At 48.0% G+C, this 17,038-nt stretch overlaps 7 protein-coding genes across 7 annotated transcripts; 3 read left to right on the forward strand and 4 right to left on the reverse strand.

The window, feature by feature from the left end:
- Positions 1 to 546: 546 nt before the first annotated feature.
- AKAW2_20300S (PhzF family phenazine biosynthesis protein) lies at positions 547 to 1,470 on the forward strand (the record flags this gene model as incomplete). Its single annotated transcript, XM_041684998.1, has 1 exon — positions 547 to 1,470. One exon carries the CDS (start codon positions 547 to 549, stop codon positions 1,468 to 1,470), a length of 924 nt encoding a protein of 307 aa, XP_041539126.1.
- Positions 1,471 to 3,615: 2,145 nt separating this feature from the next.
- AKAW2_20301S (putative MFS multidrug transporter) lies at positions 3,616 to 5,327 on the forward strand (the record flags this gene model as incomplete). Its single annotated transcript, XM_041684999.1, has 2 exons — positions 3,616 to 3,681; positions 3,747 to 5,327. 2 exons carry the CDS (start codon positions 3,616 to 3,618, stop codon positions 5,325 to 5,327), a joined length of 1,647 nt encoding a protein of 548 aa, XP_041539127.1.
- A 170-nt stretch (positions 5,328 to 5,497) lies between these two features.
- AKAW2_20302A (uncharacterized protein) lies at positions 5,498 to 6,955 on the reverse strand (the record flags this gene model as incomplete). Its single annotated transcript, XM_041685000.1, has 4 exons — positions 5,498 to 6,143; positions 6,191 to 6,241; positions 6,289 to 6,356; positions 6,404 to 6,955. 4 exons carry the CDS (start codon positions 6,953 to 6,955, stop codon positions 5,498 to 5,500), a joined length of 1,317 nt encoding a protein of 438 aa, XP_041539128.1.
- Positions 6,956 to 7,139: 184 nt separating this feature from the next.
- AKAW2_20303A (uncharacterized protein) lies at positions 7,140 to 8,460 on the reverse strand (the record flags this gene model as incomplete). Its single annotated transcript, XM_041685001.1, has 4 exons — positions 7,140 to 7,896; positions 7,952 to 8,019; positions 8,070 to 8,201; positions 8,257 to 8,460. The coding sequence occupies 4 exons, from the start codon at positions 8,458 to 8,460 to the stop codon at positions 7,140 to 7,142; spliced, it is 1,161 nt and encodes a 386-aa protein (XP_041539129.1).
- A 581-nt stretch (positions 8,461 to 9,041) lies between these two features.
- On the reverse strand, positions 9,042 to 10,295 carry AKAW2_20304A (uncharacterized protein; the record flags this gene model as incomplete). Its single annotated transcript, XM_041685003.1, has 1 exon — positions 9,042 to 10,295. The coding sequence occupies one exon, from the start codon at positions 10,293 to 10,295 to the stop codon at positions 9,042 to 9,044; it is 1,254 nt and encodes a 417-aa protein (XP_041539130.1).
- A 1,984-nt stretch (positions 10,296 to 12,279) lies between these two features.
- On the forward strand, positions 12,280 to 15,619 carry AKAW2_20305S (putative ubiquitin conjugating enzyme; the record flags this gene model as incomplete). Its single annotated transcript, XM_041685004.1, has 2 exons — positions 12,280 to 12,439; positions 12,495 to 15,619. The coding sequence occupies 2 exons, from the start codon at positions 12,280 to 12,282 to the stop codon at positions 15,617 to 15,619; spliced, it is 3,285 nt and encodes a 1,094-aa protein (XP_041539131.1).
- Positions 15,620 to 16,025: 406 nt separating this feature from the next.
- On the reverse strand, positions 16,026 to 16,508 carry AKAW2_20306A (uncharacterized protein; the record flags this gene model as incomplete). The annotated part of the gene is made up of 1 exon (XM_041685005.1): positions 16,026 to 16,508. One exon carries the CDS (start codon positions 16,506 to 16,508, stop codon positions 16,026 to 16,028), a length of 483 nt encoding a protein of 160 aa, XP_041539132.1.
- Positions 16,509 to 17,038: the final 530 nt, after the last annotated feature.

Raw genomic sequence — 17,038 nt, forward strand, 5'->3', positions numbered from 1 at the left:
GCTACCTTACAAGAGTCCCATTTGCATTTCGGCACCCACTAGCCACTCCATCTCAGCGACACAAGTCCTTGCCCTGCAAAGCATCAGTCATAGTAGTAGACTTGTGAATGATCTCAGAACATACTGGGTGGTGAACTTCATCCACCGAGGTAGACATTTACTTTAAGAGATGAAGGCATCCGAACGCTGGTTGGTTTGTTTTTCTCGGGCCATAGTGTACCGTGCAAACCGATGGCCCCACTACATGTTCGGTCTTATTCCTCCGAACAAACCATGGACACCAAGCTCGTATGTCCATACGCCTCGCCAACCTCTCCGGATTCTTAGCGTAACGACACTCGGGGACTGTCTCCGAGCAGACCTGCATTGCAACTGGAACGGTCACACCCTGTAGAACCCAAAATATATATATATATATATATATAAGAAGAAGAAGAAGAAGAAGAAGAAGAAGAAGAAGAAGAAGAAGAAGAACAGGCCCGCTCTGATCTTAAGAAAATACCTATACCTCTCCCGGTTTAACTGTTTCAGGCACGAACTTACATTATGTTTCTCGATTACGTTGTAGTCGACGTCTTCACTAATACTCGATTCCTGGGTAACCCACTGGCCATTGTCCTCGTCCCAGCGAAGCACCGAAAGACTCTCACCCAAATCACCAAGCAAAAAATTGCTGTCGAATTCAATCTCTCTGAGACGATCTTTCTCCACGAACCGTCAGAAGATAACTCTGAAGCGATCGAGTCTCTCGCTATTGATACGTTCACGCCGAAATGCGAAATTCCGTTCGCCGGCCACCCGACGATCGGGGCAGCGGCGTATATTTTCCGACATTATAAAAGGGGCTCTGCAACTCTGAAGAATTTGGTGACAAAGGCAGGTTCTATCCCTGTTTCGCAAGACGTGGTATCCGGTATCTTGAGCGCTTCGATTCCCTTTGAGTGTCACTTGCACCGGACACCCGTTAAATCCAACCTCGTGGCAGATGGGGCAGCTCCAATCATATCTCTTGTGAAGGGATTGTCGTTTGTTCTGGCTGAGCTTGCGGACATCGATTCCTTGGCGAGCGTCACTACAGGGCTGCTGGAGGATTGCGTGAATATCGAAGCTCTGGACGACGGTTGGAACTGCGGTCTGACGGGAACAAAATACTTTGTTGATCTTGGAAACGACGAGAATGGATGTAAACAGCTTCGGACGAGAATGTTCGTCACGTGGGAGGATCCAGGAACTGGCAGCGCTTCTAGTGCACTCGCTTGCTTTCTAGCGCTTAGAGAAGACAAGGAGCAGGGAATAGGGCCCTTCCATTATCATGTTATACAAGGAGTTGAGATGGGGAGAAGGAATGATATCTTTGTGAGTGTTACCCGGAGTGAGGATGGAGAACGCGTCACAGAGATTTTGCTCCGCGGTGACTCGGTTCTGGTTAGTGAGGGGCGGATATCAGCGGATTCCCCGTCCGAACAGTGATCCCTGAGAGGAATCTCGGCTATGCAACTTAAATATCATAAGCTACTACTACAAAAGAAGTATTTCAATGTGTATTATCTCCCCGCACATAGAAGGTACGCCCAAAGGCCATCACAGCACAGGCACAAGACCTAAAGCTAGCAAAATCCATACCTTGAGATAACTAGCCGCTTACTAACTTGCAAACAGAAGACCGAGAGGGCGGGCATGAAGCTTCCACCAATACTACTAAGTGCACGCCCTTCCCTAAACAAACCCTTGGCCCGCACCTAGGGTACGTAGTAGATGAACGAAACAAGCCTACCAAGGGTGTCATCAATAGTGGATAAGCGAACTTATATCATGTGACTGACCACAGTGAAGTCAGGTTTATCACGGAGGTGGCATTATAACTGAGGCTAATGAGATAGGGCATATGCATCAAGATAGATACACGCTGGGCTGGCCTTCGGTTCTCATGAAGATTAGAAACTCCGGGATGTCTTTAGAACGGTTCTTCTTTCATAGCCAATCTTCTCATCCATAATATTCCAGCTATAGTACGCCTTATCAATATGTGCGTTACCAGTATTATTGATTCAATGACACCAACCCTAAATGCAAGTTCTGACTTCACTTGAACGACTCGACCGGCTTGCAATCCTGCAAATCACCCTTGTGCTTTACAATGCAAGTCTTCTTCTGGAGAGTATGCTCTGTGGATACTGTACTAGAGAATTCTTCCTCAAACAGCTACCATTATTGTTTTCTTCTGATACGGTTAAAGAGAGGCCCAGAGATAAAATAGATATCAAAAAAAATATATTGCTGAAGACCTACTAGTAAGTGTCTCTATATTTATTTGTCTAATAGGGCGGGTGTGGACATTACAAAACTTAGTTCTTTAAATCAATATATTTTCAGGCGATTATCAATGTGATTCATGAGAGTGGCCTTTGTTATAGTTACTATTTAAACTGCTTGGTAGAGATTTTCTTATCATCTCCAAGATAGAATGGACAAAGGCCAGCAGCTATTGCAATGATATATCTAAAGGTTAGAATTCTATAGCAAGATTAAAGATTGACTAAATAATACTGACAGTACTTATTCCAGTACTTCAACTTAATATGAATTAATTCTACATAAGGATAGTAGGACTACTATTTAGATAATCTCTTTATACAACAGTAACTAGCTTGTTTTACTATGATTTTTATAGTATTGCTGATGGAGTACAGTACTCAGAGAGTTCTATTAATATTGCAGAATATATTTTACATAACCTTGGTGTTTAATACTACAGAGAGTTAGTAAATATAGATAAATTACTATAAAAGACTTCCTACCTTACTATCTCTCTAGGGCTGCCGCTGTTTGACGCAGCTGGGCAACAATTCGTTCCTCCTCGGGAGCCATGATCATGTGACCTCACGTGATAAAATTGGGCTTATAGTATCGACAAGAGGGACTTCGAAAATAGAATCATATTTCGAAAAGGCGAGGGATTTTTGTCTATTTATTGACTAATTGATGGGGGAAAAGGTCCCACTGCTAGCAATGTTGTCCATCTTTGGCGGGTGAGGGCAAGAGCAGCTGCTGGTGCTCCGCGATGCTCCGTGATGCTGATGCTGCTATCGTTATATTAGGACAGCACCCCCATCACTAGCACCCAGGCCAAGAGACGTTCTGTAGTCATTTCAGATTTTTATTAGGATCAAAGGCTCATTGAGAATTGGCCTCGGAGATTACTGTGGCTTAAGTACGGCTGAGCGGACGGGAAGCCCTGTTTTCCACACCCTGTGGTCGTATGTACTCATTATCTTCTAGGTATAATTGATGTAGACCAAGTAATATGATATCTACACCCCTTTTTGACATTCAATACAAAGATTTAGGGTCCTGTCTATCTTCCTAAAATATATAAGCCTCGGGGAGAGAAACAAGTGATAGTAATCGGCCCCGATCTGCCTGAGTCAGGCGCCCCACTGCCGGGAGAGTCAGTCGGTCCACAATCTCCGAGTCATAATGATGCCTGAGGCACTAACCCCATTCTATATAGAATTTTAGGTATGATTGGGGATTCTGAGATTCTGAGATATTTGTTTCTTAAAAAGTGTCTACTACAGATCAGATACTTTGCAAAGCTTACATTTATGGCTTATTATGGAGTCTCAAGTATCATCTGATTCACACCGAGGCGAGAAGGGAAGGAAAGGCTGGCGCTTCTGGGTACAATCTACTTCCTAACATATTCGACACAGGATATATACTAACACATGATATGGGAACTATAGACCATCTTCATCGCACTATCCATAACTTCCATTCTCTCCGCCCTCGATGCCTCGGTCATTTCCACCGCCATGCCTACCATCGTGCACGACCTCGACTCCAGCTCCGCTTACGTATGGATCGCAAACGCGTACTTCCTCACTAGCACTGCGTTTCAGCCTCTCTATGGCCAGTCGGCTAATATATTCGGCCGAAGAAGCCTGATAATTCTCTCTGTTGTTCTCTTCGCCATTGGTTCTGCTGTCTCTGGCTCTGCCAGATCTACAAACGTCCTGATCGTGGGACGTACGGTCCAGGGCGTAGGAGGCGGGGGTATCAACGTGCTCGTTGATATTATCGTGTCGGATCTGGTTCCGCTGCGTGAGCGGCCAAAGTATATGGGGATCATATTCAGTGTGTTTGCGGTGGCCTTGAGTCTTGGTCCTGTGATCGGTGGGATCATGACGCAGCGGGTGGCCTGGCGGTGGATATTTTATATAAATTTGCCGATCTCGGGAGCTGCGCTGGTGCTTCTGGTGTTGTCCTTGAGGACGGAGTATAAGAAGGATTCGATACGGGATATGTTGAAGCGGGTGGATTTTGCAGGGAATGCACTTCTCGTTGCCTCGGTGCTTGCGGTCTTGTTGGCTTTGACGTGGGGTGGAACAGAGCATCCCTGGTCGTCGTGGAGGACAATTCTGCCGCTTGTGTTGGGGATTCTGGGTCTCGCTGGGTTTATGGTCTTTCAGGCCTCAGGGAAGGGCGTTGAGGAACCAACCATGCCGATTCGGTTGTTTACGAATCGGACGTCGCTGGCAACGTTCGGGCTGACGTTTTTGCATGCCATCCTCACGTACTGGATGACGTACTTTCTTCCGGTGTATTTTCAGGCGGTTTTGGAGGCGTCACCTACGGCGTCTGGGGTGGATTTCCTTCCTAGTGCTGTTGCGGCGATCCCGTTTGCGATTCTTGCCGGGGCGGGGCTGTCTATATTGGGCCGGTATCGCCCGTTTCAATTTATTGGGGTAATCTTGCTGACTGTTTCTTTTGGGTTGTTGACAAGGCTGAACGCGATGACTTCGACGGGGTATTGGGTTGGGGTACAGATTCTCGCGGCAGCTGGGAGCGGAGTGCTTCTTACAACCACGTTGCCGGCCATTCAGGCCCCGTTGCCTGAGGCGGATGTAGCTGTTGCAACAGCTACATGGGCGTTTTTGCGCAGTTTTGGGGGAGTTTGGGGTGTGGCGATACCGTCGGCTGTATTCAATTCCAGAGTGAATGCTTTGGTGGATCGCGTGAAGAGTTCTGTACTGCGGGAGGAGTTGAGAAATGGTGGGGCATATGCACTGGCGTCGAAGACATTCATGCAGTCTTTGGATTCAACGCCTGGTGTTAAGGCGCAGGTCTTGGGGGTTTATGTTGACAGTTTGAGGTTGGTGTGGCAGGTAGGAATCGCGTTCGGCTTATTGGCGTTTGTGGTAGCTTTCATTGTCAAGGAGGTGCCCATGCGGGAACAGCTTGAGACAAAGTTTGGCTTGACTGGTAGGGAGGATGACGATCGCAACAGTGAGGCACCTATTGAGAGCGCTGAGAAGCATGTATGAGTGAGTGGTGGAAGGGAATGCCTGGTATTCGGCGAGAGGTAAATCCTGTAGCTTTAGTTTATGCCGCGAATCGAGAGTTTGATTCACTTCCAGGCATTCTAAACCCTAATCTATATAGTAAGTGTGGCCAGAAAGCCTGTCTATAGCGTAAGACTATCTCACAACTTTAGCTAGCTAGGCTGGCCCTCGCTGAGCTGATCGTGACTCTTAGCCGTGACAGTCGATCTCAGAAGCCAAGTTGCATCGATGTCATCATAGCCCATTAGCTCCACGGAGTCATCCCAATAGCTACTCGGCTCGCCACCTAAGTCGCCTTCGGTCGGGTCCATCAGGTTCAATGGCTGAACTTGATGGAACAAGTTCGTATCTTCCGACCCACATAGACCTTGAGACGATGGCTTATCCTGCGATGAAGGGAGCTTGGGAATTTCAAGATCTTTCTCTAGGATTAAGCACGGCTGGCTAAAAGGCGATAGACTTGCCAATTCGGAAATCGTCTCAGTACAATGTTGTGGTCTGCTAATAATTTCCTTGACGAACTCAGGAACGAAACCTCTGAGATTAGGATGTGCGTTGAAAAAGTTCGATCCGACAGCGAAAGGACACGAGACAGAAGTTGGAGCAAAATGTTGTCGAAATTGCGGACTAACGGCTAGTCTGCGGTCAAGGCTGATTTCGTATGCGTCTTCAAATTTCAGCGCCGGGGAAAAGTACATGTCGCGAAGCGCATCCATCGCAAATGTCTCGCATGCTTCGTTATGGGTAACTATTGCATTTTCCGATTGGGTAGAGAGCAAGTGGGAGCGTAGTTGTGGCCTGGGTTTGTGTTAGGCGAGTTCTATCGAGGGAATAACTTTAATCACCATGGTAGCATGTCTATGGAGATATTATGAGGGAGGCTCATCTGGATTGGTCTTCAAGGAGTCAGTAAAGGCCAAGGACGGACTCTGATCTCGCTCACGTTGGTCGTAGCCAGCCTGGGATCTGTGACGCATATAAATGGCACCCGCTATGTTGCGTGAGCAAAGACTATATCGAGTTAATAAAGCGTATGCTAACTTGTGATGACCACCTACCAAGAACGCCATTTGAACAAGGTACAGCAAGGCCAGCTGGTCTATCGGCCTGGCCAATGGTCGCAAAAGCATGAACCGGCGATGCAAGTGAGCCAAGAGGCGCTGTATCGGTTCCTCATTCTCGCTAACAGGTTCATCCCAGCCATTTAATACTCCATGTACTATGATGTGCGTGTCACAGAGCGGTGAAAATGGCGTGGAGTCGACCGTCTTCAGGTCTTCGTAGTCGAGGAAGATTCGACTAATTAGACCAGGATCCGGTTCAGTGTGTCCTTCTGTACCAGCCTGGGCGGCTTTATCATCGTTGGAATTCAATGTTAATTTCATCGCTTCAGCGATAGTAACTAAGTGATCGGCCAGTGTGCGCAACTCGTCGCGCTCTTTGCGCATCTGCCTGAGCTCATCCGAAAGTGCCTTGTCTGCGCCGCCTTGCAGCTGCGAGACTTGGAGCTCCAACAGTGCCAGACGGTCCTTGGTGCGTTGGCGAGCAGCGCGTTGTGCATTTCGGTCTTGGACTCTCTTCTTTTCGCGTTTCGAGATAGCCTGCGACATTGTGTTGATGCAGTTTGATGGAAAGAATAAGAAGCAGCCATGACTGTTTTGCTGTCGCCAGTTTTGGCGGGACACGTGCTGACTGCTTACTAGTGAGCCGCTAGGAAGTGAATCCCTCCACTAAGAAGCAGCTGTTTGAAAGTGTGTGATATTCATTTGTTAAAAAATTTCTATGCATACATTATTATAACGCTCTCTCATGCCCCCCTCTCTTATCCGTCCATTGAAGAAATGAATGGGGTACCTCAAAGAGATCTGGGATAAGCTCTGGAACTATAGCTTCATCGATAGTGGCTCGCACGGTACACTCTCCGCCCAAGATGTGCTCAATATTCCCCAGTGTACTGTACATGACCCCAGAAGAATGAGACATCGGGCTATTGACGACTTGTTGGTTGTTATCCGAGGAATATCCCTTCTTGCCGCCTTTCCATCTCCCAACTAGCGACGGGTAAGACGAGTAGCACTCCAATGAGCCATTGTGACAGAGTTCACTAAGGAGGTCTGGAAAATCCATATTGTCATCGTCTGTGAGCCGTGTCAAAGCAGCGAGGATCTTCTGGGACGCCCTGTATGTAATGGCGTACGCCGCACTACATGCCGCCTTTTCTATCATGCATGCCATCCGGACATTGTTCCCAGTTCCAGCTGGGGGATCATACGAATAAGGCGGGAGGTAGCGAGATGGCATCGCCGTTATGTCGTGAGGCATCACCTGAATAGGGGAAGAGCCGTTACATTTCATACCGCAGTGACCGATCCAAAGAACGTCCCAGCTGTCTCCGTACGGAGAATCTGTGGTCGCATTCCTTTCCGGGGCGTTGATCTTTGGTATTTGCTGAGAGCCTAGGGCAAGTCCTTTTAGTTGCATTTTGATATTAATATCCCAGTCAACGTCGTCCTCAAGTATCAGTGCACTTGCGATCCCATCTGCGACGATTCTATATAGATTTCATTAGATGATGTGAACGAACAACATGTAAGACAGGTCGCTACCTCTGTACAGCATTCGCATGTGGGCGGGAAACAGTAAAGGCTTCAACGCTCTTTGATCCGTTCAAATCCTACCACAAAGAGTAAGCAGACATTCATCGTGAGTTCCAGCTCCACTAACCTCGGCACTGTCTTCCTCGAGGACAAAGCCGTCGATGAAGTCGACGTGAAATCCTGTAGCTGAGGATGCAAGTACAATCGCATCGCGTCTGTCTAAGCGTTGTACCGGGCTAATCGCAAATATTTTCTCAAACTATAATATGTCACTATTTCGGGTGAAAGGTCAGCGAGGTGATGGAGTAGCATACACCTAATGTGTTGTTTGCGATCGCGTCGAAGGAGTCCCGGATCGCGTCGGGCTTAACATTTCGGCCGTGCCCAATGTTCCCATGAAAGAACAAAGACCAGAGTAAAGCTAGGATGACGAGAAATAAGATGGCCAGATTTGAAGATCGACGGCGTGTCCCAGGAACCAACCTGACCGGAGACCCGGGAGTGATCATAGCAGCCATGTTCGTTAATGGGATGATCAGGAATGCGAGCGCAGACCCCGCCTTTTTTTAAGACCCCAATGATTACCTTTCAGATCTCCACTCTTTCTTTGATTGCTGCGATGCATTGTGACCAAACAGCGTGACAGGCAGGTCAGCGTCCAGTCAAATGCTTTGTTTAGACGCCGTAGTTGCGGGACTTAACCTGAACTAGCAATCAGCTTAGGGACCGGCCACTTTACCCGCATTAGAGCATGGTCAGAACACCAATCAGCACTTCCATTAAGCCGTAATCATACACAGGTACGAGATCATGTTCATTCCATGTGTGGTGTCTGAATAATATGGCTTCAATTTTGAAAGTCCTGGAAATCTATCATGGATACATTCAGTCGCAGTTCATGTGCTGATCGATCTCTCAATAAGGAGGCACGAGAGGTTATAGCTTGATTAAGCTTTGAGCAGTCGCAAAAATGGGCTTGTCCTCACTGGCTTGGTCTATAGCCATTGTTTCTTCCTCGGGTCTCCTAACTGACGGGTCCAGAGCAATTACCGAAGATAGCACGCTAGGCATACAGCCAATGAGAGAAGCGTAGCATTACTCAGGCTTTCTCAGGCGTTGTTATCGATGACGTTGACAGAGTTGAAGCAGATGCATACGGAGGCGGGCTTTCTGCCTCCGCGAAGTGCCTTTCGAAGCTTTGAGTAGCTTTTTCTGGTTCTTGAGAGTCTGCCAATAGCTCCACAGGTAGATCAGGGATATCAAAGGTACTTGTTTTCCCCGCACATTCAAATGAAAATGACGCGCACAACCGATACGTCCTGCTAATGTTGAATGTGCGGAAAGATACATCCGTATGCCTGATTCTAAGAGGCCCAAAGGCCTGTCCTAAGTCCACTTTACCCATAACTGGCATACCGAGCGACGTCCGTGATAGTATCTCAATTCGCTCGTCAACTTGGCCCGATAATGCTCCCATCAGGGACGGGGCGGCCCGAGCGGCAGTTTGAATGATCATGGAGATGGACAAAGATTGCATCACAATGTCAGGAGGTGATGTAACAGAGGAGTCCTCCATAAACGGCGTAATATCTAAAAAGCATGGAATTGGTGTCGATTGTACCAGGCGTGTGGGATAGGAAAAAGACGCTTTGAAGCTGAACCGAGGCAGCTGACCAGGCGATAGCCATGACTGGATCTTCTCCTGCATCTTTAAGCTTCTTCCCCTGTTTTCTGGGAGTAGAAGCATGCTTCGAATATTGAACAGCTGCTCTTTCTGTTGCTGATATGTTGTAGGGTAGTCATCTGTGCCCTTCAGTTCCAATCTAGCCTCGAGCGGTAAAAAGTTCAATCGTATGACCTCAGAGAACAATGGTGACTTTCTGCCTAAGAACCCTCGCTGCGGTCTGAATACTTGGGCGTGGATTCGGTATTCGATGGTGCACTCCAGCTTCCGTAAAGAATCATGAGTTTGTGCTGCAAAGGTTGGTGGCAAGGGATGATTGGCGTCGCTGCGGAAGGGCAAAGTTTCTGGCCATCTTGAAGACGCGGGTTGGACATGTGACGGAAAGACAAACTCAAACGGCCATTCATACGTATCAGGGGCAACTGTATCGCCATTTGGGTGCCATAATATCCTCTCCTTTTCGAAAAGCATACACTTGCTTCGATAGCTGGCGGCAGGGGCTGCGGATCCCTTGGTCTTCTGCACCTTTGCCTTTGCGCGCCCGGAGAATGTCACTCGAATGTCCTGGATCTCCGTTGGGGTGGAACATTGAAAGACGATGCGACCTCTGATTCGGTCATTTCCAGCGTAGCATTGCTGCTGGTTAATCAACGACACGGTGATAGGCATTGTGAGGAATGGCACACAACCCAGACTTGGGTGGCTTTAGTGACAAAGGGGTTGCTGGGAAGTGGTCGCAGAAAAGAGAAGTGCAGGAGGAGCGGGATGGTACACCTTTGTACCATTGTGTAGTGGCTTGTCCCACATTTTTTCCCATCTGAAAGCATTGCCCAGGATATTAATAGGATTTGAGTGTCAAAGCTTTCGAGACCCATTGATAGTCGATGATGCTTGTGTTAGTGGGGGACGCCCGTAGCCATTCGCAAATGAGGCGCGCCGGTTTAAACGAATACGCGGAGACTTCCTGATCCGGAAGGGGTGGCGTCCCACTTGATCTCCACTCAACCATCCCAAATCAGTACAATATCCTCGGTTCCATCCACTCACTACCCATGTCTGCTTAAATTGAGATATTTGGAGCTCTACCTGTTATGTACAAGATGAACAGATACTTGACCTTCCTCATGCGATTCAGAACTGTGGCATCCCATGGTCATCTATCCAGGTACCCTACCCACAGCTGGCAAGCAAGATAACACACGCTTTCAGCCAATTCTCCAAACAACACATCCCCCACCTTGCCTCTACCTGCGCAAACGCACGGAAAGCACCTCTACAAAAATTGATCCTAGATATCTATTTCTCTATAAAACAAATGTTACCTACCGCCTCCTGCAGCCCCTTAGGTGATTTGTGTTTTGATCGAACAGATAGTTACTAGCTGGGGATCCTGGTGTTCAGATATCAGGATCATGCAGATAATACTGCTTTCACGCCTTTTAAAGGCCTCAATCTTTACAAAGTGGCAGGTAAGCAGACAGTTGTGGCAGGTAGAGGTCTAGATTAACAATATATCAGCTATGCTTGATCATACAAAACAGGTGGAGTAGTATGTTACGACTATTTTAGTAGAGAGGCACTGGAATCGAGGATGTTGCGGTGGGGGTCTGGGGAAGGGGTTGGTAAGCGCTTTATCCACTTGATTTTCAAAGATGAATGGATGTCTTGTACTAATTCTACTATAGGGTCAACCCAACATGATACTCGATTGGTTAGTTCCACTTCTGGCCGGGAACCCCCAGATCCAATCTGTATAGCATGGATAACATATCTGCGAATCAAAGGAAAGCGATCGTGGGTTGCTTCGACGTGAGGACCATTCCGCGGCGCGTGATTTGCTATTTAACACACAATGATCCTTTCAGGTTCCTGGCAAAAGAAAAGGCACAAAGTAAGATCTGCGCACAGGCCAGGGTTCTTGCTGCTTGTTGTATGGAGTACTCCACAGGAAGATCCGGTAGTACGCATGCAAGATATACCTCCTAGAAGTACCAACACACCACAACCCGTATTCGTCACATCGAAAATTCTACAGAATCCTGAGGTTTTCTTTTCAAGAGATATAAATCATATAACAAAGTGTTGTAGGTTCATTGTTTATGTGAATTCCCGGTATCTTGCGAGACTAAGACAGGCCTCTTTATTCATCACATAATTAAATAGTCTGTGTGGTACCTCCGCCTACATAAATGGTTCAGGCATCCTTCCCATTTCCCCTTACCGCTGGATGCCTAGATTCTCAGTCAAAACAACCACAGGGAGTAACGTGATCTACTAGTCTGTTAGCCTATCCCCGTCGAGTGGCTTACAGCCACAGGAACATTAAACAGCCTTATCAACTACATACTGACCACAATTATATCTACAGATAACTTTTGAACAAAATCCAAAGAAACGCTGCATTTGTGGAGCCATCGACTATCTCCATCCTCATCAACAAACTTTCATTTCGGCACCGTGATCGCTGTTGCTTTTCTATTCTTGATGTGTTCCTGACCTGCCCCGCCTTATTTCCACCACCGAGCCTTGCACGGAAATCTGACCCGTTGCATTTCCTCACTTTGCGCCATTACGTCTCCCCTTCTGTCACACTTCTTGATCGGCTTCCCAGTTAAACTTGACGAATAGACTTGTTCTATCCTCAGCAATCAGCATGCCTTGGAAAGCCTTCCGCAAGGACCTTTCTGATGCGTGCCTCCGAGCGAGGTTTCCCCATCTGAGCCACCTGAGGCTCGGTGACGAAGACAGTACCATTGCCTTTACCTACAGCTTCCAGTCCTGCATGCACATTGAATTTATTGTCTCCATTCTCGGTACGTGAGCTTCTTAATGATGTGCTCCTAGTCTTTCTAACTAATGACGTGATAGATGCCACTGAATACCCCGATGATCACAGTTATTTTGCGTTCGCTGTCACGGACAATATCCCCCCCGCCGTGTCCTCCCTTCTGGAGACAGTACAAACCAAGTTCAATGGTTGCTCTTTAGAAATATTTCTAGAAGGCTTTTGCGATTATCTTGACCAGGCTGTCCTTGGGAAAGAACCGCGTGCGAGTTCCCCAGTAGATGACGACTTCGACGCCATCTCAGATGATGAAGATATGGACTGGGATGTGTACTCCGATGCTCCACGGATGGACCATTCCGTGAACATGAAGCAACTGCGGACTGATCTTCGAGCAGCTAAAAGCGCAGGCTTCAAAGTCGGCTATCTTGGTGACCTGGAGGGCTCTTTCATTGTGTCTGTTTCCTGCCGCATTGCTAGCCTAGGCATCTCACAAGACGCTATGCAAATGTGGGATGTCTGTCCCAAGCATTTTATAGTGTTACTTCTTCATTATCCAAGGGGTTACCGGAGTCTAGACCACATTGTATCCCAGTCACAGACAGCTCCTTCGCCAGTCAAGATGTATGTCGGTCTTTGCGATAGGTACAAGCCCACGACAATGTCTATCCCAGAGACGCACCAGGAGATCTCGAGCCCCGGTGTATCAAGCTCGATGCCCAAGTCGGCTTTGATATCTTCGTTCATTACTGACCCGTTAGAAACCCTTCTCAATGGTCGGTTCGTTAGTATTGTACAAGATCGACTCAGACACGGGTTCTCATGGACAGGCGCAGAGATATTCTACAATGACGCTCAGGGTAAGAAGCTAGATCCCGAGGATGCCAAGCTTCCTAAATATTTTGTTCCGGAGGAATGGGCCAAGTTCACACCCGGCTTCGTCAAAGCAGATGATCTGCCACAGCACACGGCACATCAGCTATCCCTTCCTCTTATTGCCATGCAATATAGCCTTCGCCGTTTTGTCAAGTGCACCGAATTCTGTCTGAACTGCCATTGCAAAATAGACACCGGTTTTGAGGCCCTGAAGCCATATGTTTGTTCCAGTCCGTTATGTCTCTATCAATATATGCAGCTTGGGATGGGTCCCAAGCTGGAATGGGAGATAGTCACACAGCCGTATGTCGTCGACATGCTCGTGAGCTTTGCTTATGCTCGGGCTGCGCAGGGGCAACTGACTGATCTTCCCTCTGGACTCGGCATGAAGGTTGCTCGTGGCGCCTTTACTGGATCGGGTCCCCCATCATGCACTGCGAGACTGGATCCTGCCAATATGACACTTATGGCCCGAGAGCCTCATAATCTCAAAGTTGGTGAATGGATTCTACTGAAGCCAGGCAATGCGTCTGATTCTTCATCGAACTTTCCATCGCTCTGCAGTACTGTGCTCCAAGTGCATGACCAGTCGCTTGTCGAGATTTCGCAACCTATCTCTGTAGGTTATCTGGCCGGCCAACAAGACTCGCCTCCAGTCGGACAAGACGTGCAAATTGTGCCATTTCATTCCGAATTTGATAGCTTGAGTAATGAGCTGAAACAGAAAGCAGTCATGCTACTCCTCGACACACTGCCCGATGTCTTCTCAATGAAAAGGTTCATCGAGAGCAGTACGCCTGAACACAGACCCCTCGCCTCATGGCATGACCAGATTTGCCCATCAGCTCTATATGTACTACGGTGGATTCTTGCTTCAAATAGATCATGCATCGTATACGACGACGACCCTGAACACCAGGTGACAGGGATGCACAACTACATGCAGTTCAGGCTAGCGCAAGGGTCTCCAGACAAAGAAGCTCGATTCGTCCAGGAACTCAACAACAGCTCAAGCAAGGAGTTCCCCACGCTTTTCGCTTGGCACGGAAGTCCACTTTATAATTGGCACAGCATACTGAGAGAAGGTCTAAACTTTGATCGAAGGTTGAATGGCCGTGCTTATGGAGATGGTGTTTATATGGCGAGCGATCTTAACACTTCTCTCGCATACTGCTGTCGTGGTGGTATGTCTGGAGGCAAGTGGTCAAGAAGCCAGTTAGACATCACTTCTGCGATCTCGCTGAATGAAGTCGTCAATTCACCGGGAAAGTTTCAGTATAAAAATCCCTATGTGGTTCCTCAACTAGACTGGATTCAGTCGCGGTACCTGTTTATCTCAGGCGGTGGTTTCAAAGGTCGGGGAGAAAACAAGAGCAAACCCTCCAGAGTTTACGAACAGGACCCGGCTTGGACGGCGCGCGGCCCAGATTATCAGCCTGTTTCCATTCCTATATCGGCCCTTGGCACTCGACAGGGCCAGAGCCACAAGAACAAAAATGAAGCCGATGGACAAGCCACATATAATCGACAAAAGAAAAGGAAATCATCTGCAAAAGGGCTATCTGGTCTGTCTGAGAGCTCATCGACAACTGATTTCAACGATGATACGGAGATTGAGGATCTTCGCTTACTTGATTCGGATTCGGATGACGATGTCATCGGAAAATCAAGACGCATTGATGCAGCAAAGTCCAGTCACAATTTGAGACGCGGGTCCAAAACCGACTTTCAGCCCGGAACTTTGCAAGCTCATTCCTTCAAGCTCCTCGGACCGCCGAGCTACGCGACCACAGCCGCAACCAAGTCACTACAGCGTCATCTCAAGACAACATTGCGCATCCAGGACCGAGAGCCCCTACACGAGATCGGCTGGTACGTCGACCCCACACTTATCAACAACGTCTATCAATGGATCGTCGAGTTCCACAGCTTCGATCCCTCTCTTCCTTTGGCACAGGATCTCAAGCAAAAAGGTCTTAAAAGTGTCGTTATGGAAGTGCGCTTTCCGCCGCAGTTTCCAATGTCTCCGCCATTTGTCCGTGTCGTTCGACCCCGATTTATGTCTTTCCAACAACGCGGTGGTGGCCATGTAACCGCTGGTGGCGCCATGTGCATGGAGCTGCTCACAAGCTCAGGCTGGCTTCCGACGAGCTCCATAGACAGTGTGTTTCTGCAGGTGCGTATGGCGCTTTGTTCGACAGAGCCGTGGCCTGCGCGCATTGAACGAGATGGCGAATATCCGTTCAGTGAAGCTGTGAGTGCCTACATACGAGCTTGTCAGGCACATGGATGGAAGATCCCAGATGATTTCAATCGCATCGAGGCGTCATGATTTTAATTGTTGACTATGGGTTTTAAGAAATATATCGTCAGTGTGTGACGATACCTAATGCTGCAACATTCTGCGTCAAGTTTCATTGTTTTAAAGCGTTCGTCGCGGCGTCCAAATAATTTGAAAGTAATCAATTAACAAAAAATAGAAGACTGCAAATTTGTGAACCATCAAGGGGTTGTATCGTTTCCTCAGGTAATTCGTGTAGATGATTTGGGGAACATTCTATGATTTCTCCTAGTAGCTTCACTCAAGGAAGGACCAGTCGGTCTTCATGCCCATCCCTCCCATGAGGCCCAGATCTCTTGTAAGCGCGCATATAAACAAAGCAGTTGAATATGCTCTTATTGACATCATTTTTCAACACTTTATCACGGACGCCAGCTTGCACAATTCCCTGGCAGATTTATACTGAGATCGATGACTGCAAAAGACCGGCCTTCCTCAGCGCCGGAATAGCCTTGTCAGCCACCCATTCAGTGCACTTCACCAACGGCCGTCTTTCGTCGCCATCCTCATAAAACTCTAACGGCGATAGCCTCTTGAACGGCTCAGTCTTCAATCGTTTGATATTGAACGCCTTTTGTTGTGGGGGAGCTGGAAGCTCTCGTAGAACCTTGTCCCACGAGTCGGGATAGTTTGCTGCATCCGTCATACCAAGCAGTGTGCGAGAAAAAAAGTTTTCATCGGACTCTGGTCGAGCAAAGAGTTTAGTTTCGTAGTGCATCCCTTCTGGTGAGGTGATATCCCCGGTCACTTCATGGATGGTTCCAGAGCCAGTCACTAGGTCTGTTTCAACGAAGATTGCGGTGTGATAACGTGGAGAAGGAAGGTCGGGGTCTGGGATTGCCAAATGGGTTCTGATTATGTAGACGGGGTAGTGGGACATGTCAGATTTGTGCTTCCTGATATGGTAGTAGCGGAGGGGTATATTATAAGGCGGGGTGGTGAGGCAGGGAAGTCGGCAAGGAGGGAACGCATTGGAAGTCATGTGTCGTTGGCGGCTACGGCTTTTGGCTGCCTGGTGTGTCTGCCTTCATCCTACATCGCTTATTCTCACTCACTGTCACACTCTACACTTTAGCTCTCTACTTCAGTAACTTCTATGGCACGGGTATCTCGGAGACACGGAAACATGGAGAGAATTCCCTCACAGCAACGGCATACCTCAGCACACACCACGATGACCACACCACAGATATGCACCGCGCAATTCACTACGCGCACAAAGGTAGCCCCAGCCCTAGATGCAAAACTGCAGAAGCGATATAGCAAACAGACGTCACCGCCTTCAGACTGGTGATACTGCCTGAATATTGTTTATGTGTTGTTCGAAGAGAGTGAATAGAGATGGCTAGGAGAAGACTCTTCTCTCTACTGTTCTCGCACTCTTCTTTCCTATCTTCATCCTCGTTTCCA

This window comes from Aspergillus luchuensis, chromosome 2 (genome assembly GCF_016861625.1).
Source record: "Aspergillus luchuensis IFO 4308 DNA, chromosome 2, nearly complete sequence".
Lineage (NCBI taxonomy): Eukaryota > Fungi > Ascomycota > Eurotiomycetes > Eurotiales > Aspergillaceae > Aspergillus > Aspergillus luchuensis.